Source organism: Hemiscyllium ocellatum, chromosome 15 (assembly GCF_020745735.1).
Source record: "Hemiscyllium ocellatum isolate sHemOce1 chromosome 15, sHemOce1.pat.X.cur, whole genome shotgun sequence".
NCBI classification, from domain to species: domain Eukaryota; kingdom Metazoa; phylum Chordata; class Chondrichthyes; order Orectolobiformes; family Hemiscylliidae; genus Hemiscyllium; species Hemiscyllium ocellatum.
In genome coordinates, this window is record NC_083415.1 from 46,493,281 (window position 1) to 46,516,963 (window position 23,683).

Consider the following 23,683-nt stretch of genomic DNA (forward strand, 5'->3'; position numbering starts at 1 on the left):
ATTCACTATAACAGCAAGAAAGTGCTAAATTATGAATTCACAACAATAGCCGTGTATACTATATTTATAAATATTTCTTACCTGTATTAAAAAAAATGAGAAATACAAGATTTTCTTCAAGTCTAAAGTACCAGAGCAATGCCAGTTTTTGCTCTGCTTAAGCTGATGTACAAGTCATGTGTTCACACCATCCAATGTCTAGTGACAGCTGTTTAAGCTCCCTCCCCTCCCATTCCAGGCATTTGTCCATACAAGGAAATAAAATGCTGACTGGATTCCTGCCAAATAGCTTCTTGTACAATGGATTTTGGCATATTAGCACAAGGAAATCTACACAAACAGATAAGATGCCTTATATAGTTGAAACTGTTCAGTAAAGCTAAGCCAGTCTTTGTGATGTAGAAATGTACCACAGAGACAGTTATGCTTCACATACTAATAGAACACCAAAATGTCCTGTTTGCTTTAAAAGGATAAGGTATGATTATTAAAGCGAATCACCATACATGTTAACAATCTAAAATAAATCAAAAAAAACTGGAAATCAGATGTATCCAAGACACATTCTCTCATCACTTTAATTCTGATGTTGCCATCTTTCGTACCACTTGCTCCAATATAATGTCTTATTTTATCCTCAATTCTCTTCCACCATGATTGATAAGACTGTTCACAGTGTTAGTTTCATTTCCCAAACTTCTGCTCACACCTCTTCCCAAGTTCTTGGACGCAATCCCCTTATCTTTTCCTTCCACTGCACCAGCCTTCACCATTCAATGAGGTAGGCACAGAACACTTTAACCCCAAGGCATCAATGTGGGCTTCACCAGTTTCCTCATTTCCCCTCCCCCCCACCTTACTTCAGTTCCACCCTTCCAGCTCAGCACTGTCCTCATGACCTGTCCTACCTGCCAATCTCAATCTCCCTTCCCACCCATCTGCTCCACCCTCCCCTCTGACCTATCACCTCCATCCCCACCCCCATTCACTCATTGTACTCTTGGCTACTTTCTCCCCAGCTCTCTCTTTCCCCCCCCCCCACCCCCATCTCCCATTTATCTCTCCACCCTGGAGGCTTCCTGCCTCTATTCCTGATGAAGGGCTTTTGCCCGAAGTGTCAATTTTCCTGCTCCTCAGATACTGCCTGACCTGCTATGCTTTTCCAGCACCACTCTGATCTAAACTTCACCTTTCAATGGTTAAGCCCCACCATTTCTGCATCTCCAGCATGATCTCACTTCTAAACGTGCCTTCCCTTCCCTTATCTGGATTCTGAACTCTGAGTTGAGAAATTTCTCCTATCAGTCCCTGGTCTAATTGCTGACAATCTTGAAATTGCAAATTCCAGTTACTGACATACTAACTGGTGGAAATAGAATATCCTTCTTTATTCTGTCAATGTTGTTCTTAACTTTGAACACATCAATAAGGTTGCCTCTTAATCTCTGTTTCAAGGAGAATAAGTCTAACCTGTTTGTGTATCTGAAATCCCTCATTTCTACTATCTTTTTGGTAAATCTCCTTTGAATTATCTCCATGCCTAAACATCCTTCCTTCAATAATGCACCCAGAACTGAACACAATGCTCCAAATGTGGTCTGACCAATGATTTGTAGAGGTGCAACATCATTTCCTTGCTTTTATACTCCATGCCTTTCATGATAAATAATCACCTTCAAAAAAAATCATGCATGTGATACCTGAGGGCCCTCTGCTCCTGTACTCTCTGCTCCTGTACTCCCCTCAATATTATACAACTAAGCTTGTATCGTCTCTCTTTCTTTCTTCAACCAAAGTGCATTTCTCTGCATTGAAATTCATCTGCTTAGTGTCTGCCCTTTTGGCCAACTTGTCAATGTCCCATTGAAGTTGCTCAGCATCATCCTCACAATTCACTGTTCTACCTAGCTGAGTCTATAAATACTATGGTTACAAATGCAGATCAGAGGCTTAAATCTTCCAGCAAGTAACTCATCTCCTGAATCCCCAAGTCAGGGGTGTGTTGGAATAGCCTGGATGAGTGCAGCTCTCACAGCACTTAAGAATTTGACACTAACCATGAATGGCATCTAATTCACAAAAATCCACTGCATCTTTCACTGGTGCTCTGTAGCAATGTACCGCCTATACAATGCACCGCAGATATTCAAAGCTCCTTTGACAGTACTTTCCAAAGCCCTGACAACAGTCGAGAAGGACTAATGGTAGCAGATACATTGGAACAATGGCTGCAATTTGTCCTCCAAGCCACCCATCATCCCAATGTGGGTACATATTGCCATTCTTCACGGTCACTGGGCCAAAATCTTGGAACTGCCTTCTGAACAACTTGGCATTTGTGCCTACACCAGACAGGCTGCAGTGATTCAAGGCAGCAGCTCGCTACCATCTTCTTAAAGACAACTAGGAATGGGCAATACTTGCTGGCCCCATCAATGATCACATGCCATAAATAAGTTTTAAAAAGCCTGCTTTTGCACCATACATCTTTTTTATATAACCAAAGGCCAACTTCAATGGTATGGATTGCATATTAATGTCTGCTTTGATATTGGGGTTAGAAGGATATTTAGACATTTGCTTCCATGTTTTGCTCTTATATTATTGATGTAAAGAGGAATTTAAATAATTTCTCCTTGCTTTTAATATTATAACTTTAAATCTGATACCAGAGAAGATTTTAAAAAATATAATGTTAGTTTGTTTCAAACTCACTTATGAACAAATAAGTTAAAAAACATTCCCCTGTAGCTATGCTAAGTCAGTGGTTTGAATTGATGTATACATAAATAAAGTGACACTGCTGGAATGTGATTCCATTTAAGGTGTGGGAGGAATCGGAGATCATAACAGGAAACTATTTAGATTTGGACCATTCTTGACATCCAGTGATTACAATTTCGAGGTTCCTTCTTTAACTAAAGGAGTTTTCTATTACAATTCCTTTTTCAATCTCAAATTGCCTTATGAAATTCAAATCTGATGTTCCAATGTCTGCTCTTTGACACTATATTCTCAAAACATACAGTAATGTCTGACTTGGTTAAGGCTATCTATCCTTAAATGAGCAGATACCCGATTTAATGAGAGCCTGGAAATTGATCTGTGCACAGAATGATAAAGTACACCATGATAAAGTACACCTCAGAGCATCCAACTCCTACATCGACTAAATGAATAGATCAATTCAGGACACAGTCTGCTGCTGTGTGCTGGAAGACTGAAGGAAAAACCCGTACAAAACTCCGAGAACAATCAGTTATAATTTCGCCTTGACCGATTAGCGTGCAGAACTGAATTCACTTCGAGTTTTAAATTACAGCCCACAATCTTTCAACCAGCCGTAGGTTACACTGTGATTGACTCAACAACTGAACGAGTCAATGAAAGGGAACGTTATTTCCACCCTTCCGGCAGGAATGGAGCAGAAACAATTAGCCGCCATCGCCACCAACTTTGTTGTGTGTCAGGAAACTTTTGAACTTAACGAGACAGTCTACATTATAATATTTGCAATTAGCACTGATTTAGCATGTTTTTGATAAAAGCGCTTTTAGAGTAAATAATTAGCAGTTATACAAACAGCGCTCCAGTTTATAAATGTTGAACAAAGCGAATTTTGTATATTATGCACAATAAGGACTTAATTGACAGGACATCGTAGCAAATAAGCATGCTATTTCCAAACTTACCAACTTTACCATTTTATCAACATGTTCAGATTGAGTTTAAAAACTATGTGAAATGATGGTACGATTTAAAAAAAAATAGAATCATCGGCTTTGATTGCCCACAGTAGTTTATCCATTGAGTAAACGAGAGAAAGTGAGTACTGCAGATGTTGGAGATCAGAGTCGAGTATGGTGCTGGAAAAACACAGCAAGTCAGGCCGCATCCGAGGAGCAGGAGAATCGACCTTTCGGGATAAACGATTGACTCAACAACTGAACGAGTCAGTCAATCACATTGTAACCTACGGCTGGTTGAAAGATTGTGGGTTGTAATTTAAAACTCGAAGTGAATTCGGGCCTGATGAAGGGCTTATGGGCGAAACGCCGATTCTCCTGCTCCCCGGATGCTGCCTGACCTCTAGTTTTCCAGCACCACCACTCTCGACTCATCCGTAGGGTAACTCCACCTTGCAGATTAATTTGAATTCTGAATTAAACACACGGATTTCAATCAGAGTTTGTAAGATACATTGATAATTAACTACAGCACTCCATAGTTAATGTGGTAAAATCAGATCTGATCTTTCACTTTGCTGAAGTGCAGAAGCATATAGAGCTACAAAGGAACTAGAAGCAGGAGGATGCCATTCAGTAGGTTAGGTCTACACTTCCAGTCAATAAGATACATTAATCACTCGTCTGATTGTAGCCTGGAATCCACGTGCCTGCCTGCCAACACCCACACTCGACTCCCTTGAGAGTAAAGAATGTAACTATCTCAGCCCTAAAAATATTAAATCCCACTGAATCCATTACTTCCAAAGACTCATGACCCTCAGAAACAAGTTCTCACTGTTATCGTAAAACTACGTCCTTTTGTTCTTATGTTTCTCGAGAGAGAAAAAGTATCAGCGAATCTTGCTGAAGTGCGGAAACAGGCGTTTGGCCCACAGTTCCACTCTGACCCTCCATAGAGCATCCCACTCAAACCCATCCCCTCTACCCTAAACTTTCCATGGCAAACACACCCAACTTACATTTCCCTGGGCCCGATGGTCAATCCATCCAACTTGCACATTTTTAGCCTATGGGAGGAAACCGAAGCACCCTCCAGAAACTTACGCAGACACAGGGAGAACGTGCAAACTCCACTGACAGCTGCCTGAAAGTAAAATCGAACCCGTGTCCCTGGTGCTGAGAGGCATCAGTGGTAACCACTGAGCCACCATGTACCACATCCTTTCAACTTCTACTCTGTCAAATTTTCTCAGGACCTTGTATTTCAATAAGATTGCTTCTCAATCTTCAAAACTCCAATGGATATAGGCTCAAGCTGTTCAACCTTTCCTCATAGGATAAAATCCCCCATCCCAGGAATCTGTTAGGTGAATCTTCTTTGATCTGCTTCTCTTTTCTTGAATAATTGATCAAAACAGGTAGCATTGTGCCCCAGATGTGCTCGATACCCCAAATTGTCGCAAAATATGTCTCTCTCTCTATAATTCCATGACCAATTAATGAATGACATTACAGCTATTCACTTCCTAAGTCTGCATAATAACATTTAGTAACTAATATACCAAAGCACTTGTCAGGATGGAACGGGTAATCTTAAAAAGCTGCGCTAACACCAGTAGTTCGATAAAAGCAAGACAGCGCAGACGCTGTAAATCTAAAATCAAAAACCGAAAAGTGCCAGAAAAACTCGGCAGATCTGTCAGCATCTGTGGGAGAGAGAAAAACAGAGTTAAGAAGTCATGCAGGACTAGAAACACATACTGTTTTGCTTTGCCAAACCTGCTAAGTTTGTCCAGTACTTTGTGTTTGTACGGTCTTCAGCTGGAAGGGGTTAGGGATTTAATATGAATAGAGTTTGGGGAAGTGGAGTGGAGTCTGATGTAGCACTGTATCAGCTGATCCTGAAGAGGTGCCCCACGTGCAGGGAGAGGGAAGGTGACGAAAGGTTGATACATCACGACGCCCCTGACGCGGTGACGTCAACGGACATAACGGCGCCGCTCGCGCATGCGTGCCAGTGGGGTCTGGAGGTCGTTCGAATCCCCTCCCCCTCTCGTGGCCCGAGCTGGACTTCGGGCTGTCAACGCTCATCGGCCGCGGGACCGCCTCACACAAACTCAGCGAACGGGGCCATTTCTCTCCATCTCTCCAGCTGTGGCGACGTTGAAGGAACCTTTGCCGAGGTGTCACTTGCTGTGAGTCGGTAAGTGTGGCTCCAACAGTAACTTTGTTCCCCCACACCCAGAATATCACATCACATCACAACAGGCCAGCTCGTCCCAATCAACAAAGTCCAACAACATGGAGACGGCCAGAGGTCAGGCCTTCGGGGGGGGCGGAGTCGAGAGATGGGGTAAATGAGGGTGGGGAGATGGCGTCAGTAGAGGAGGGTGCCTAGGGACACAGGGTCAATGGAGGGGATGGCAGTGGATGGGGGTGGACTGAGCGGGGTGTCTTTGGGGATCGACGGAGCGGGGTGTCTTTGGATGGGGGTCGACGGAGCGGGGTGTCTTTGGATGGGGGTCGACGGAGCGGAGTGTCTTTGATGGGGGTCGACGGAGTGGAGTGTCTTTGATGGGGGGTCAACGGAGCGGGGTGTCTTTGGATGGGGGTCGACGGAGCGGGGTGTCTTCGATGGGGGTCGACGGAGCGGAATATCTTTGATGGGGGTCGACGGAGCGGAGTGTCTTAGATGGGGTCGACGGAGCGGAGTACCTTTGATGGGGGTCAATGGAGCGGGGTGTCTTTGGATGGGGGTCGACGGAGTGGGGTGTCTTTGGATGGGGGTCGACGGAGCGGAGTGTCTTAGATGGGGTCGACGGAGCGGAGTACCTTTGATGGGGGTCAATGGAGCGGGGTGTCTTTGGATGGGGGTCGACGGAGTGGGGTGTCTTTGGATGGGGGTTGACGGAGCGGAGTGTCTTAGATGGGGTCGACGGAGCGGAGTACCTTTGATGGGGGTCAATGGAGCGGGGTGTCTTTGGATGGGGGTCGATGGAGTGGGGTGTCTTAGATGGGGGTCGACGGAGCGGGGTGTCTTAGATGGGGGTCGACGGAGCGTAGTATCTTTGATGGGGGTCGAAGGAGCGGAGTGTCTTTGATGGGGGTCGACGGAGCGGACTATCTTTGATGCGGGTCGACGGAGCGGGGTGTCTTTGGATGGGGGTCGACGGAGCGGAGTATCTTTGGATGGGGGTCAATGGAGCGGGGTGTCTTTGGATGGGGGTCGACGGAGTGGGGTGTCTTTGGATGGGGGTTGACGGAGCGGAGTGTCTTAGATGGGGTCGACGGAGCGGAGTACCTTTGATGGGGGTCAATGGAGCGGGGTGTCTTTGGATGGGGGTCGATGGAGCGGGGTGTCTTAGATGGGGGTCGACGGAGCGGGGTGTCTTAGATGGGGGTCGACGGAGCGTAGTATCTTTGATGGGGGTCGAAGGAGCGGAGTGTCTTTGATGGGGGTCGACGGAGCGGACTATCTTTGATGCGGGTCGACGGAGCGGGGTGTCTTTGGATGGGGGTCGACGGAGCGGAGTATCTTTGGATGGGGGTCAATGGAGCGGGGTGTCTTTGGATGGGGGTCGACGGAGCGGAGTGTCTTAGATGGGGTCGACGGAGCGGAGTACCTTTGATGGGGGTCAATGGAGCGGGGTGTCTTTGGATGGGGGTCGACGGAGTGGGGTGTCTTTGGATGGGGGTTGACGGAGCGGAGTGTCTTAGATGGGGTCGACGGAGCGGAGTACCTTTGATGGGGGTCAATGGAGCGGGGTGTCTTTGGATGGGGGTCGATGGAGCGGGGTGTCTTAGATGGGGGTCGACGGAGCGGGGTGTCTTAGATGGGGGTCGACGGAGCGTAGTATCTTTGATGGGGGTCGACGGAGCGGAGTGTCTTAGATGGGGTCGACGGAGCGGAGTACCTTTGATGGGGGTCAATGGAGCGGGGTGTCTTTGGATGGGGGTCGACGGAGTGGGGTGTCTTTGGATGGGGGTTGACGGAGCGGAGTGTCTTAGATGGGGTCGACGGAGCGGAGTACCTTTGATGGGGGTCAATGGAGCGGGGTGTCTTTGGATGGGGGTCGATGGAGCGGGGTGTCTTAGATGGGGGTCGACGGAGCGGGGTGTCTTAGATGGGGGTCGACGGAGCGTAGTATCTTTGATGGGGGTCGAAGGAGCGGAGTGTCATTGATGGTGGTCGACGGAGCGGGGTGTCTTTGATGGGGGTCGACGGAGCGGACTATCTTTGATGCGGGTCGACAGAGCGGGGTGTCTTTGGATGGGGGTCGACGGAGCGGAGTATCTTTGGATGGGGGTCGACGGAGCGGGGAGTCTTTGATGGGGGTCGACAGAACGGAGTGTCTTAGATGGGGTCGACGGAGCGGAGTACCTTTGATGGGGGTCAATGGAGCGGGGTGTCTTTGGATGGGTGTCGACGGAGCTGGGTGTCTTAGATGGGGGTCGACGCAGCGGGGTGTCTTTGGGGGTTGACCGAGCGGAGTATCTTTGATGGGGGTCGACGGAGCGGGGTGTCTTTGATGGGGGTCGACTGAGCGGAGTGTCTTTGGGGGTCGGCGGAGTGGAGTATCTTTGATGGTGGTCGACGGAGCGGGTGTCTTTGATGGGGGTCGACGGAGCGGACTATCTTTGATGCGGGCCGACGGAGCAGGGTGTCTTTGGATGGGGGTCGACGGAGCGGGGAGTCTTTGATGGGGCCGACGGAGCGAGGTGTCTTTGATGGGGGTCGATGGAGCGGAGTATCTTTGATGGGGGTCGACGGAGCAAGGTGTCTTTGGGGGTCAACGGAGCGAGTGCCTTTGGACGGGGTGAATGGAGCGGGGTGTCTTTGATTGGGGTTGACAGAGCGGGGTGTGTTTGGACGGGGGTCAACGGAGTGAGGTGTCTTTGATTGGGGTTGACAGAGCGGGGTGTGTTTGGACAGGGGTCAACGGTGCGAGGTGTCCTTGGACGTGGCTTGACGGAGTGACGGAGTGGGGTGTCTTTGATGAGAGTCGAGGGAGCGGGGTGTCTTTGGGGGTCAACGGAGCGGGGTGTCTTTGATGGTCGACGGAGCGGAGTGTCTTTGATGGGGGTCGACAGAGTGGAGTATCTTTGGGGGTCGACGGAGTGAGGTGTCTTTGGGGGTCAACGGAGCGAGTGCCTTTGGACGGGGTCGACGGAGCGGGGTGTCTTTGATGGGGGTCGACGGAGCGGGGTGTCTTTGATGGGGGTCGACGGAGCGGAGTGTCTTTGATGGGGGTCGACGGAGCGGGGTGTCTTTGATGGGGGTCGACGGAGCGGAGTGTCTTTGATGGGGGTCGACAGAGTTGGAGTATCTTTGATGGGGGTCGACGGAGCGAGGTGTCTTTGGGGGTCAACGGAGAGGGGTTTGTTTGGACAGGTGTCAATGGAGCGGGTGAGTTTGGACAGGGGTCAGTGGAGCACTGTGTGTTTGGACGGGGGTCAACGGAGCAGGGTGCCTTTGGGCAGGGGTCAACGGAGCAGGTGTGTTTGGACAGGGCTCAACGGAGCGGGTGTGTTTGGACAGGGGTCAACGGAGCCGGGTGTGTTTGGACGCGGCGGTCGACAGAACGGGGTGTGTTTGGACGGGGAGTCAACAGAGCGGGGTGTCTTTGGACGGGTTTCGATGGAGTAGGGTGTCTTTGGACAGGGGTTGATGGAGTGGGGTATGTTTGGACAGGGGTTAACGGAGCAGGGTGTCTTTGGATGGGGCTCGACAAAGTGGAATGTGTTTAGACGGGGTTTGACAGAGCGGAATGTGTTTAGACGGTGGTTGACGGAGCGAAGTGTGTTTATACAGGGGTCGATGGAGTGGAATGTGTTTAGACGGGGGTTGACGGAGCAGGGTGTGTTTGAATGGGGGGGGGTCGATGGAACGGGGTGTGTTTGGACAGGGGTCGACGGAGCGGGGTGTATTTGGACGGGGGTCGACGGAGCGGGGTGTGTTTGGACGGGGGTCGACGGAGCGGGGTGTGTTTGGACGGGGGTCGACGGAGCGGGGTGTGTTTGGACGGGGGTCGACGGAGCGGGGTGTGTTTGGACGGGGTTCGACGGAGCGGGGTGTATTTGGACGGGGGTCGGCGGAGCGGGGTGTATTTGGACGGGGGTTGATGGAGCGGGGTGTGTTTGGATGGGATCGACAGAGCAGGGTGTGTTTGGATGGGGATCAAAAGAATGGGGTGTGTTTGTACTGGGGTTGACAGTGCGGGATTTGTTTGGATGGGGGTGTTGACTGGGGCATGTTTGCACGGGGGTTGACGGAGCGGGGTGTGTTTGGAAGGGGGCCGACGGAGTGAGGTGTCTTTGATTGGGGTTGACAGAGCGGGGTGTGTTTGGACAGTGGTCAACGGTGTGAGGTGCCCTTGGACGTGGCTTGATGGAGTGACGAAGTGGGGTGTCTTTGAGAGTCGAGGGAGTGGGGTGTCTTTGGGGGTCGACGGAGCGAGGTGTCTTTGATGGGGGTCGACAGAGTGGAGTATCTTTGATGGGGGTCGACGGAGCGAGGTGTCTTTGGGGGTCAACAGAGCGAGTGCCTTTGGACGGGGTCGACGGAGCAGGGTGTGTTTGGACGGGGCGGCCGACAGAACGGGGTGTGTTTGGACGGGGAGTCAACAGAGTGGGGTGTCTTTGGACGGGGGTCGACAGAGTGGAGTATCTTTGATGGGGGTCGACGGAGTGAGGTGTCTTTGGACAGGGGTCAATGGAGTGGGTGTGTTTGGACAGGGGTCAATGGAGCGGTGTGTGTTTGGACGGGGGTCAACGGAGCAGGGTGTCTTTGGACAGGGGTCAACGGAGTAGGGTGTCTTTGGACAGGGGTCAACGGAGTGGGTGTGTTTGGACAGGGGTCAATGGAGCGGTGTGTGTTTGGACGGGGGTCGACGGAGCCGGGTGTGTTTGGACGGGGCGGTCTACAGAACGGGGTGTGTTTGGACGGGGCGGTCTACAGAGCGGGGTGTCTTTGGACGGGGGTCGACAGAGCGCAGTGTGTTTAGATGGGGGTCGACGGAGCGGGATAAGTTTGGACGGGGGTCAACAGAGTGGGCTGTCTAGTGACAGGATTGATGGGCAGGATCAAGGGAAAGGATCATTGGAGGGTGGATCAAGGGATGGGCTGTATGGAGGGGGGGTCACAGCATGAGGTTAAAAGGATGGGTATGTTTGGGAGGTGTGAAGGGACAGAGTTAATGAGGTGGATCAATGGATGAGGATGACTGAGAGACAGTTTAAGGGATAGGGTATATAAGATTAGATTTGGGAAAGGATTTCTGTTTATTAGTCAAAATTACTGTAAAGTGTTTATGGATAGTGTTAAATTCTTTGACACTTGCCATGTTCTGAGTTTTTGTGCTAGATTGCTGGAGGTGTGGGGACATGGCCGATAATTGGGTGATTTCAGTGTTGCTAGTATCCAGATGATTATTTTGGTACTGGTGACCTGGCTTTTAAATGCGATGGTTATGGTTCTTGGGGTCTGGATATTGACAACTGTATTCATGGTAAGAGCAACTAGTGGCCCATGGAGAAAGTGAATTTATTGAGTCCAGTAACATTCCATGGTCCTGGTTATCTCATTTAACACTTGTGATGTTTTATCTTGATTTTGGAATCTAGGTGTACTTGCCAATGTTTTATTTATTTCCACAATGTTGTTGCCCTGAGTTTGGTTTTCTCTTTGAATTGCAGAAGTCCATCTGATGATGTTGTCCCAATGTTAATATATAGGGAATTTCAAGTAAGTGACTCAGTGACAACGAATTGTATCTGATGGAAGTGCAACTTGGAGAGGAATTTGCTGATGACTATGCTAACTGGGTTTTGTTTAGTTTAGAAGTGGAAAGTGCTGATTAATTACATCAGGTTGCCTAACTTTCTTATTGTGCACCTGCTCCCAGATTTAACAGCCACTTAATTGTTCACCCTACCCTGACCAGAATACAGATCTTTAACCCCTTTAATGCTTAAGTATTATACAGAAATGTACAAATGTTTGCAGTCTAAACAGTGGCATATTGATACTATTATTAATATGAATTTTGAGGTTGTTGATGCAGATGCACATTATTTGGAGTAATGATAGGTGATAGTTTGAGTCATAGGTTGGTTGGTAAATTGAATGCAGAAATGTAAGGGCAATCTTTTGGGTGCTGGACAATTGGGTGAACAAAACATTTTGGTTAGCCTTTGGCACTCCCAGCTTTCCCCAGAGTACGTATCTTTTTAATTTATTTTGTTCACAGTTTTGGAATTATTATCCAGAGGTCATGCTGTGGGAATAAAGCTGAAAGTAACTAAGCCAAATTTATTTCCACGTTCTGTTAATCTGAAGTGGTTCTACTTTACAAGCATGTCTGTTATATGGTACTTTATTAAATGCTTTTGAAAGTTTGTACATATACAACATTTGTTGCACTACCTTTTTATTATTCTGTTGTGTTAATGTGTCAAATAATTTAATCAGATTAACCAGGCATGAATTAGCTTCAACAAGTCTGTTGGCTGACCCTTGTAATCTATTTTCAAACATTGATTTCAGTCCCTTTCCTAGCCTATTGTCTGAATACTTGTCATTGTTTGCCATTGGACTGAGTTTTGAATTCCAAATCCTAACTAACTATTTCCACATTGACAGTGTTGCTGTCCCTTGCTATTAAGACTGTTATCCAATTTGTTACTCCATGATTCCATTGTTTGAATACCCAAACCACACAACCCTGTATAAGTTTGCACAAAATCCCATTTTCTGTTCATGAATTTGCATTGGCTTCCTCCCCATAACATATTAAATTTTCAGCTAATCGTTCTTATCCATTTTCTCAATAACCTTTATGATCCCATCTGGACAAGACAGATTCCAGAATGAAAACTGACTTGATAGGCTATAAATTTTGTTCCTACAATTTGGTTGTCTTAGTGGTCAGTCATCAACATATTCACTAGACATTGTTGTCATTCTTTTAAAAAGAGGATTTTTTTTAAATAAAAGGAGAAAATATATATAAGGCAAGTTGAAAAGATTTTATAAACAGAAAAAAAGACTCAGCCCTTTACCCTGCAATATCCTTTACAGACATTCAAATGACAGTGAAATATTGGTGTCTTCAGTGTCTAATTTCTTATTCAACTGATAAGGTCGCAAGTATTTCCTTTTGGTCACTTTCTGTACATTTACGAAATGTGATTACGAAATTTTCTGAGACGCACAAGTGGTTGTTAACTCTGACTTTGATTACTTTCAGACTGATAAAAATGCTTAAGATTTCTTTCCAACTCTAATGCCCTGTGACTGCCAGAATAGATTTTTTTTTCCAAACTAGATCTGGATGTGACCCTACTTCATCTGCCTCTCTCTGGTCCACAAGTTTTAAATTAGCAAACATTTTAGCAATTATCTCACCAGGTGATTTACTTTCACATTTAGCTTAAATCACATGATTTCTTGGAAAGGCTGAGTAAACAAATTATCATTGCTGAAACCTCTTCTGAAATTCTATGTCTAGTTATAGGAAAGGTCTTATTAAGCTGGAGAGATTTACCAGGGTGTTGCCAGATATGGAAGATATGAGTTATAAAGAAAGGCTAGGACTTTTTTCACTGGAGTGTAGAAGGTTGAGAGGTGACCTGACAAGTGTTTTTAAAATGATGAAAGGTATAAATGGAGTTGGTGGTGGTTGTCTTTTCCCTAACGTGAGGAATTTCAAGACTAGGAAGCACATGTTTTAAGATGAGAGGAGACGGATTTAAAAAAGACATGAGGGAAATTTCTTATGCAGAGGGTGCTGCAAATGTGTTGCTGGTCAAAGCACAGCAGGTTAGGCAGCATTCTCTATTCCTGAGATGCTGCCTAACCTGCTGTGCTTTGACCAGCAACACATTTGCAGCTGTGATCTCCAGCATCTGCAGACCTCATTTTTTACTTTATGCAGAGGGTGGTCCACATGTGGAATGAACTTGAGTAATTCCAACATTTCCAAGACATTTGGATACATGAATAGGAAGGGTTTGGAGGGATATGGGCCAGGAGAGGAAGGTGGGACTAGTTTAGGTTGAGATTATGTTCAGCATGGACTGATTGGACTGAAGGATCTGTTTCCATGCTGTGTGATTCTATGACTCTATCTCACCAGGTGATTTGCTTAGATAGTTTGCATAAATCACATGATTTCTTGCAAAGGCTGATGGTAAATGTTTTAACAATTATTTCAGGTGAATTGCTTAGACACTTAGCTTAAATCACATGGCTGTTTGAACCCAATATTTTTAAAAAAGAACTCTGATCCTTGTAAAGTGACCATGGCTAGGACTTGAATGTTCAAGGCATTTTAAACTGCAGAAGAAAGGAAAGGCCAGTGGGATGGCTGTGTTACCAAAGGATTAACTCTGTACACTGGAAAGTACTTATCATGTTTCAGAGGATCAAAATATAGAATTCTTTCATATAAAGATAAGAGATGCAAAAGGAAAGAAATTTCTTGGGGGGATTGGTTTATCAGCCCCTTGATAACTATGTTGGAGGGCCAAGTATAAATGGAGAAATAATGGCTTGCAAGATTCAAAGGTGTAAGGGAGAAAGCAGGAACATGACACATGATCAACCATGATCATGTTGAATGATGGGACAGGCTCGAAGGGCTGAAAGGCCTATTGCTAATCATGGAAAATTTTAATCTTTATGTAGATCAAATCAATCAAATTTGCAAAGGTGACCAGGTTGATGGGTTCATTGAATTTCTTTGGAACAGTTTCTTGAAACAACATGCTGTGGAACCATCCAGGAGCTGTCTGCTTTAATATTTTAGACCATGTGGAATGAAACTGGATTGATTATTAACCTTTTTATAGTAAAGCATCCACTAAGTGAGCACAACATGATAGAATTTACTCTAGGAAAACTAAGAACTGTGGATGCTGGAAGTCTGGACATTAGTTCTAAAGAAGGGTCACTGGACCTGAAACATTGATTCTGGTTTCTCTCCACAGATGCCACCAAACCTCTTGAATTTTTCCAGCAATTTCTGCTGATAGAATTTACATTCAGTTTGAAGAAATTTTGGTTTGAAACAAGTATTTTAAACCTAATGACAATTACAAGGACAGGAAGATAGAGTTAAACAAAGAATGGGAGAATAGGTTAATAGGTAAAATGGTAGGGAAGTAGTGGTAGATACTGAAGTAGACATTTCATCACTCTCAACAAAAATGTACTTAGTTGAGAAATAAGTTGCCAAGTCAAAGATGTATCATCCGTGCTTAGCTAAAGAAGTCGAGATGGTATTGAATTAAAAGAAAGAAGTAAAATCCTGCAAAGAGTCATGGCTGGCCAGCAAGACTAGAAAATTCGTAGAAACTAGCAAAGGATTAAAAATTAAAGAGGCAATTGAAGTATGAGAGAAAATGAGAAATAAAAATGAAAATAAACTAAAATATTCAACAAGTAGATAAAATGGAAAAGCACTGTAAAAGTGAGCACTGGTCCATTAGACGGTCAGACTGGGGGCATTATAATGGAAAACAGTGAGCTGGCAGACATTTTGAACAAATATTTTGTATATCTTTGTAGTTGAAATCAGGACAAAAAAAAAACAAGAATAGTAGAAAAGCAGGAGGAAAGTGAGAGAAGAAAAAAAACAATCATAATAACTAAAGGAAAAAAAAGTAGAAAAATTAATGGGACTGATAACAACATGTGAAATGGACCTGATAGCCTGCATCCGAGTGCTTCAAAGGAAATGGCTCTGGAGATAGTTGATATGTTTGTTGTGATCTTCCAATATTCTTTAGATTCTGCAAAGGTTTCAACAGATTGAGAAATGATAAATGTCGCACCACTTCAAGAAAACAAGGAATTATAAGCCATTTAGATGAACACCTGTCATTGGCAACACTATCTTTTGAAACGTTGCTTCTTCCTCAGGTGGTTAGTGTTTCCAAATAAACCTGTTGGACTATAACCTGGCGTTGTGTGGTTTTTAACTTTGTCCACCCTAGTCCAACACTGGCACCTCCAAGTCATTACCTGTCATTGGGAAATTCTAAAATTAGTTATTAAAGAGGTTGTAGATGGATGTTTAGAAAATCAAAATACATTCAACCTGAGTTACAAAGTTTTGTGAAAGAGAAATCATGTTTGACAAATTTATTAGTGTTCTGTTAATGATGTAACAAGTGGGGCAGATAAATGAGAACCTACAGCAATTCAAAACAGTATTTGAATTTCCAAAAAGTGTCCAATAACTTGTCATGTAAAAGGTTACTGTACAAGATAAGAGTTCCTCATGTTCGGAATGATACACTAGTATGAGTAGCGGATTGCAATAATTTACAATCTATGTTAGTGATTTGAATGAAGGGACTGATTTCGGCCAAATTTACTGATGATACAAAGATAGGAAAGTGAGTTGTAAGTAGCATTAAATAAAAATCTGCAAAGCAGTATAAAAATGCTATGAGTGGGCAGGAATTTGGATGCACTTTGGCAGAAAAAAATAGAATCATTAAATATTATTTGAAATAAAGAGACACTGCAGAGAAATACAGAGAACTGGGTGTCCTTGAACATGAATCATAGAGATACTATGCAATTACTGTACATAATTATGAAGACAAATGGAATGTTGGCCTTGATTGCAAGGACAAAGCAGTTACAGATGTAGCAAAACTTCCTTACATCTATACAGGGTATTAGTGAGACTGCAACTGGAATACGGTGGACCGTTCTGCCTTCCTCGAGGAAAAAATATGATTGCATTGGAAGCAGTTCATAGAATGTTTACTAGTTCATTCCTAGTATAAACAGGTTGTCTTATGAGTCAAACCTGAGCAGGTTGGGCCTATACTTGTCGGAGTTTACAAGAATGAGAGGTGATGTCATTGAAACATACAGAATTTTGGGGGGGGGGCATGACATGGTAGATGTTGGAGGGATGTTTTCCCTCATGGAGGAACCTAGAACTAGGAAGACCATTTTACAATAAAGGGCCTCCTGTTTAAAGAGAGTTCAGGAGAAATTTCCTTTTTAAATGGGTCTTTGGATTCTCTTCTGCAGAGAGCAATGGTCATTGAATATGTTCAAGACTGAGTTGAATAGATGTCTTCAAGAGAAACTTCTGTACTTTTACCTTCCACTAGGACCTGTGTCAACTGAAATAAAACTAAAATCTTGATGCTTAGACAGAAAGCAGGCTAATGCTTTTCAGTGTTTACTCTGTCCCTCATAGAGCTCTACCATTGCAAACAATTACCAATTATTACTCAAGGGACTACACTTGTACTGTTTTTAAAAAGTCATGGCTCCCTAAATATTGACATGTTAATCATTAAACAGTCTCATACATACAAATGAAAATCTACATACCACTCCTTAAAAATCCAAACTCTAAAATAAATCATATTACAGATATAATTCAGACACTTTGCATCACACTGTGGAGACCAGAACTGCAAACAGTGTTTTCACAAAAGCCCTGTATGTTCTTCAGAAACTTCTGCCAAACCTTTGTTCTCCAACCCACTTAAAATAAAGGCCTTTATTTCAGAATGAGAGATTTGAGGATTTTTTTACTCCACTAATAATCAATGTGTAATAATTAATGGTTTACCTTGTTTGGTAACTGCCAGTGATTCTTTAGATCTTATGGAGTCCTCTTTGACAAAACCAAATAGTTCTTGAGATACATTCATCTTAGAACAAATTATGGCAAATTACATGCCCAATTTAACCCCCCCCCCCCTACCATTTTGCTTAACATTGTCAAAGTCATTATATAAAAGTAATGTTGTGATAAGTAACACTGCATTATGCCTTTATATTATGAAATGGATGTGCTGGTGTTGGACTGGGGTGGACAAAATCAAAAATCACATGACACCGGGTTATAGTCCAACAGGTTTATTTGAAACTGCAAGCTTTCGGAGCCCCTGCTCCTTCTGAACTATAACCCAGTGTCATGTGATCTTTGCCTTTTTATTAGGCACACTTAGATATACTTTTTAATCCTCTCCTTTAAAGGCTTTCTCAAGACCATTGTGAACTGCCAAATTTAAAATTCCTTTTGTAGCAGTTAGTATGTGCATCTTGTCTTCTCTTCTCACTGTTTTTGCCCCTTTTGAACTCCATTTTTGTTGTAAGCTTGCCTCGCATGTTCCTCCATGCCATTCATCACTGTTGTCAGCCTATATTCTTTCCTTGTGACAGTCTTTCCCATAGAGTTAAATTTACTAACCATGTCACAATGCCACTTTATTCCAATTCTGTCTTCTCTGCCCTACCACAGGATCACTGCCTCTTCACGTTGTCCAGCAGCACCTTTACATCCTTGCACATAGTGATGATGATATTCATTATCTTCGTAGGTGCATGAGTTTCTGCATGAGTTATCCTGCCTTAATTACTGCAGTATCATAACCACTTTCGCTGGATTATCTGTGACACCTCCCTTTTCTTCAAGTGTTTTGCCCAACTCTCTCTTTTACACCTTTTAGAATTCACATCAGGTTCTGACTTCTCTGCTAGGGTCCTGCCTTTCTCCCTTCGCTCTGATTGTGGTCTACTTCACGCTCCACTAGCTTTGTCTCCTACTCTGCCCCTTTGTCATCATTGAAGCTTACCATCATGTATCCTCAATTCTACTTCCTCACCATTCCCCTATTGGAGAATTTTTAAAAAATCTCCTCTATCTGAATCCAAATGTTGCCTCCATTTTCAAACTCCTTATTTCCTGTGAATCAATCATTATTTATTTCCCTTGACAGTTGCCCTATTAAAGCCCTCATCTTTGCTGCCTTAAGTCAGGAACAGAAACTACTGACAGAGCCCAATATCAGTTGTTATGGTCATAATGATCACTACTGAGCTTACTCCTGGGTGGGAACTGTAGGCTCTTTTTCCAAGACTAACCATCTGCCCAAATACCTTTCTCCACCTGCTCCACCCTCACTTCCAATACAAGTATAAACAGAGCTTGGATTTCTTTCTGAATTAAAGAAGCCAGTGAAACCTAGATTGTGCCACCATTCTGTTTTCCCAGATGATATTGCCATGTGTTAATTGGCACTGGCACATAATTGTTTTTAAGCTGGGGCTTTTATTTTAAGTTTATACTTATCCTGACCATTTTGAATATTTTAAACTTTGGCAACAGTATTTCCTCTAAAACACATTGCGGCTGCAACAATATATGCAGTGCCCTGTCGCATAGGATGCAGTAATTTAAAAACCTTTAGAACCTGTGCTGCGTAACATGCAGCATAACTGATTTGCATTTTAAAAAAACAGTATTTTCCTGTAATCATTTGGCACTGATCTGGTATGGAATACCTATTCTTGTGAATCATTCCATAATGTTTGACAAGCATACTGTGGTATAGCACTCCTGCTGTTTCACCAGAACTGCTTTTTTAAAAATGATAGACAGTAGTTATACATTACCACCCATCTGCAACCTAACCTAATTTCCCAGGAAGAAGTGTGCTACAGTGACAGACATGACAGATTCACCAGCAGGTCTGCCACTCCATCTGATGTAGAGAATGTGGACCAGCTGGATAATTCTCAAAATGAGTTGCAAAGGAATATCTGCCAATAATTGAGAATATATTATTGTTTTATAAAAGGCTAAATTAGGCATTTTTAGAGAGAATCTGAGAATCACTTCTGTCCTCTCAGTGATAATATACAAGGGGAATGTATTACTAATGTCAATTTGGACAAGACAATGCTTATTAAACAATTGCTTTGGAGGTGAAACTTTAAAAGATCTGTTATCATAGAACTTTAGAAACTTATTTTGGCCACTAGCCACTATTGTGTAGTTCCTGCATAAAATTAAGCCACAGGGAAAATAATCTATTATTTGCTGTGTTTTCCTGACTTTTTGTATTATTATTCCTGGGATGGGTAATTGGCCTGATCCAGCAGTAGCTGCTTGTTTTGCTAGTGATGCTGTGAAGTAGTGTCATGACTTCTCTGTACTCTATTGCTGCTCATAGCATCATTACTTTGTGCATACTTAGGGTGAAAAGTATCACAACGTTTGTGTAATGCTGAGTCTTCATGAGACAGCTTGCTTATACACCTAAGTTACTCTTGGCAGCTGAACATTTCATCACTTTGTCTCTGGTCAGACGGTGTTCTGCAAATGCATGTTTTCATGTTTATGCAAAACTGCAGTCCTTGGCAGATGACTTCTAAGAGAGAATAGCCTGAAAGTCCACTGCGTCGTAACATTTTGTTTTGCGAGTTGGTTAAAACGGCATGCTGCAGTAGTACTCAATCAAGTGATATTTTGCATAACTTTGGGGAAAAAATTATGAATTGTAACTGCATAGATCATTCAACCCATTATGGTTTTGTTTCCTGAGGAGCATTTCATTTACTGCCACACTGCAGCCCTCTTCTCAATCTTTGCATGTTTCTACTTTTCACATTGTTAATTTATATAGAAAATACAGAAAAGAGTTTGGTGCAAAAAGAGGCTACTCTACCAAAAATATGAACCACCCAGCCTAATTCCATTTTCCAGTACTTGGTCCATGACTCTGGAAGTTGTGGGTCTTCAGGGGAATATGCAGGTTGAATGAGTTGGGAGTTTCTGCCTCAAAACTTTCAGGGAGTGAGTTCCATGCCCCCTACCACTGTCTGGATGAAAAATATTTCTTCACCTCTACTCTTCTACAATTCATTTTAAAACTACATCTCCTAGTCAGTGACATCATCTCTCAGAGAAATGAGTCATTCCCATTCAATCTATCAAATCTTCTCACAGCCTCGTACACCTCAATCAAATCTCCTTTCGTCTCCAGTCTTCCAAGATAACCAATCCCAGTCTATTTATTTTTTTTCATACTTACAAATTACAGTCCAGCCAACATCCTTGTAAATCTCTTCTGTACTGTTTCTAGTACAATTACTTCATTTTTGAAATGAAATGGTCAGAAGTGCATGCTGTATTCATTTTTGGCCAAAATATTCTTTCCCATAGCATCAGTATAAACTCCCTGCCCTTTTTTGTGTGCCTTGGCTAATAAAATAATGTGTGCCATATGCCCACTTTAATCACTTTATCAATTTAACCTGCTATCTTCAAGGATCTGTGGGCATGCACTTCTTCCACAACTCTTTTTATCCTCTCATTTGTAGTCTGTCGCTTTGGCTTTTTTGACCTCCCCAGATGCATCCCTTCACACTTTTCCCGGTTGATTTCCATTGCCAATTGTCTGCTCATGTGACCACTCCATTGATACCTTCCTGCAATCTACTGTTTCTTGCTCACTATCAACTATGTAGCAGTTTTTGTGTTGCCTCCAAGTTCTTGATCATGCCTTCTTTATCTGAGTTCATATTACTGATATAAGTTGCAGAAAAGCAGAGGACCTACTGTGACAGTAGTGTTCCTTTAAGAGATGTGTTCTGTTCTGTTTGTTTTGGTGAGGGGTGTTGTCACAATGGTGCAGAAATATCTCCTTCAAGTGGCAGTTGGGAAACTGCTTTGAGTTCTCCCTGAATGTTTCTTCAAGTGAGACAAAAGAATCTTAAACTGGCAGGGTCAGGCTCTCACAGACCCAAAGTTTGGTTTTGCTTTCAGTTAGTTAGCGGGTTTTACTGGTTGCTGGACTTGAAAGCTTTAGTTCTCTGCTATTAGATTGAAGTCTTAGTATTTCAATAAAGTAAGATTATGCAAGTTCTTCTTTTTGTTTATTTTAACTGTGTTATAAAAATGAAGTGTGTTTGATTAAACTTTGTGGTGGACCAATTGAACCATGTCTGGAACATAATACCTTACACTTGCCTTTTTAAAAATATATAAAAGTTGGGGTCTAGGCTATCTCCGTAATGTACTTTGCAGGGGGTTCATATTGATTGCAGTCAGTAGGATTCATTACAATTTTCCAGTCCCAAAACCCCAGTCACCTATTATCCATTATAGTATATTTGTAGTATATTATGGAGATAACCATTGAGCCAACTTTGTATTTATCTTGCAATATTCTCTCAAGCCTCATTTGAAAGCAGTTTGCCACATGCAATGTTGTTAAAAGTCTTGCCAAAATTAATGTAATTCTGCTACACTATCATCAGTCCCCCTAGTTACCTTCTCAGAAAATTCAATCAAGTTAGTCTAGCACAATCTTTCACAAATCGATGCTAACTGCCTTTAAGCTGTGCCTTTATAACTGTTAGTTTATTGTGTTCCTTAGAGTTGATACCAATACTTTCTCTACTATCAAGGTTAGACTGACTGCCCTATAATTATTTGGTCTTCTGCTAGCTCCATTTATAAACAAAGTTGCAAAATTAGCAGACTCATCCTCTGATATCATATTTATATTTGGTGAGAGTGGTCACTGGATTGATCCTTTATTCATAAGTTTCATAAAATGTTGGGAACCAAAATGGCCTGGACAGTTCAGTTGTGAAAAATAGAATCTTATTTAAAGGTTCTTGCGTGCATCATCCATTGGGCAACTGATCATATTTCAGCGTTGTATCTGTGCTTCAACATGTGTTGTATGTTTGTCTGATGAATCTATTTCAGAAGTCATTGAATTTTTCAGTCTATAAACATTGATTACATTTGAAGTTGTTGGAAACGTGCAAGAGAACTTCAGTTCCCAATCATAGTTTAATTGTAGGAGGTTCCATTGCATTTGGAGGGGTATTGATTGAATTTACTGAAAGAAGGAAATGTCATGGAAAAGGAAAAAGGTTTGAATCCTTGAAATAATATAAAGACCACATGTCTGACGGAAGGATGGGACACAGACTCTAACCTTACATCTTTAATGCTTTGTGTGGGCTGAGATGCCACTTTTTTTAAAAAATAAAACCTTAAGTTATCTCTGGAATGTGGCTGAAAGAAGTTATGGGATTAACATTTTAATGAATTGAAACTTGCAACCCCCTTCTAAGTGATTAAAGACTTAATAGCAATCTAAGTTTGTTCAATACATTGCATCAGTTGTATGACACTTTGATCTTTTACAATAAATTCTGTGTCCAATGATCCTGTCCCACAGGTACCTGACAAAGTTTGTACTTTCAAATAAACCTGTTGGACTATAACCTGGTGTTGTGGGATTTTCAACTTTATATAAAGAACCAACTGCAAATGTTAAGAATCTAAAAATCTCAAAATGAGAAAGTACTGGCAACTCTGTGTCCTGGTACCAGATTTAGATTATCACTTCAGTATCATGCAATCTTACAACACAGGAGGGGATTATTCAACTCATCACACCTGCGCTGAATCTTTTGAAATAACTAACCATTAGTTCTCACCTTCACAACACTAGTCTGAAGCAAAACCTTAGTTGTATTGTAAAATTCAGTCTTGTTTGCAATTTGAAGTCTTCAAGTGGCACCTGAGAGAAGAATGATCAGTTGCAGGTTTTGAGAAAGAATCAGCAAAGTGTCACACATGGGTCAGAAGAACTTGAAGTCGGCAATTCAGCACCTTGAGCCTACTCAAAATTTAATACAATTCTGACTTCACCTTCTCTTTCTCACTCACTCCCCATAACCCTTTAACCCTTGCTAATTAAAAATGATTGATACATGTCCTTCCGAAAAGTAGATATTGTTAGCTTTTTGTCTGGTGGAATGGAAAGTGTGCATTTTTATGGCTCTCCTACATTAGTAATTGATTAGAAAGTGTCCTGCTCCCCTCCCTCCAAAAAAATCAGATATGACTGGCCCTGCAGATGGCACCCTCCCATGCTTTTCAGTTATCAAGTTTTCCTTACAATGGTGTCAAGCTTATTAGTGTTACAGTGCAGAACAGCACCATCTAATGGGAAAAGAATAAAACCATTAGATTCTCAATCTAAACTGAAAAACGTGTACAAATAATATGGGTTTTGGCATGACTCTTTTTGTCTGTAAAGAGACATTTTATAAACTATCGAGTTTTTCACAACCGTGATTCTTCTCAAAGCATTTGATGACAAACAAAATACTTTGAAATGTAGTTACTGTTGCAGTATTGCCT

The 23,683-nt window shown here is 43.1% G+C and overlaps 2 protein-coding genes across 5 annotated transcripts in view; one reads left to right on the forward strand and one right to left on the reverse strand.

The window, feature by feature from the left end:
- LOC132822971 (myosin regulatory light polypeptide 9) overlaps positions 1–5,587 on the reverse strand; it is a 45,810-nt gene extending 40,223 nt beyond the window's left edge. Inside the window, exon 1 of one of the 2 annotated variants that reach the window (XM_060836445.1) lies at positions 5,469–5,587. The gene's annotated coding sequence lies outside the window, so the exon portion shown is untranslated. Of the gene's footprint in view, positions 1–81; positions 192–5,468 lie in introns of those variants that run through there. The other variant, XM_060836443.1, reaches the window with a different exon arrangement.
- Positions 5,588–5,711: 124 nt separating this feature from the next.
- The window catches only part of LOC132822970 (phosphatidate phosphatase LPIN2-like), a 93,721-nt gene continuing 75,749 nt past the window's right edge, over positions 5,712–23,683 (forward strand). For 2 of the 3 annotated variants that reach the window (XM_060836440.1, XM_060836441.1), the window contains exons 1-2: positions 5,712–5,892; positions 11,385–11,433. In XM_060836440.1, the coding sequence (XP_060692423.1) occupies positions 11,410–11,433 (24 nt within the window). In that variant the 5' untranslated portion in view covers positions 5,712–5,892; positions 11,385–11,409. The remainder of the gene's footprint in view (positions 5,893–11,384; positions 11,434–23,683) is intronic. The other variant, XM_060836442.1, reaches the window with a different exon arrangement.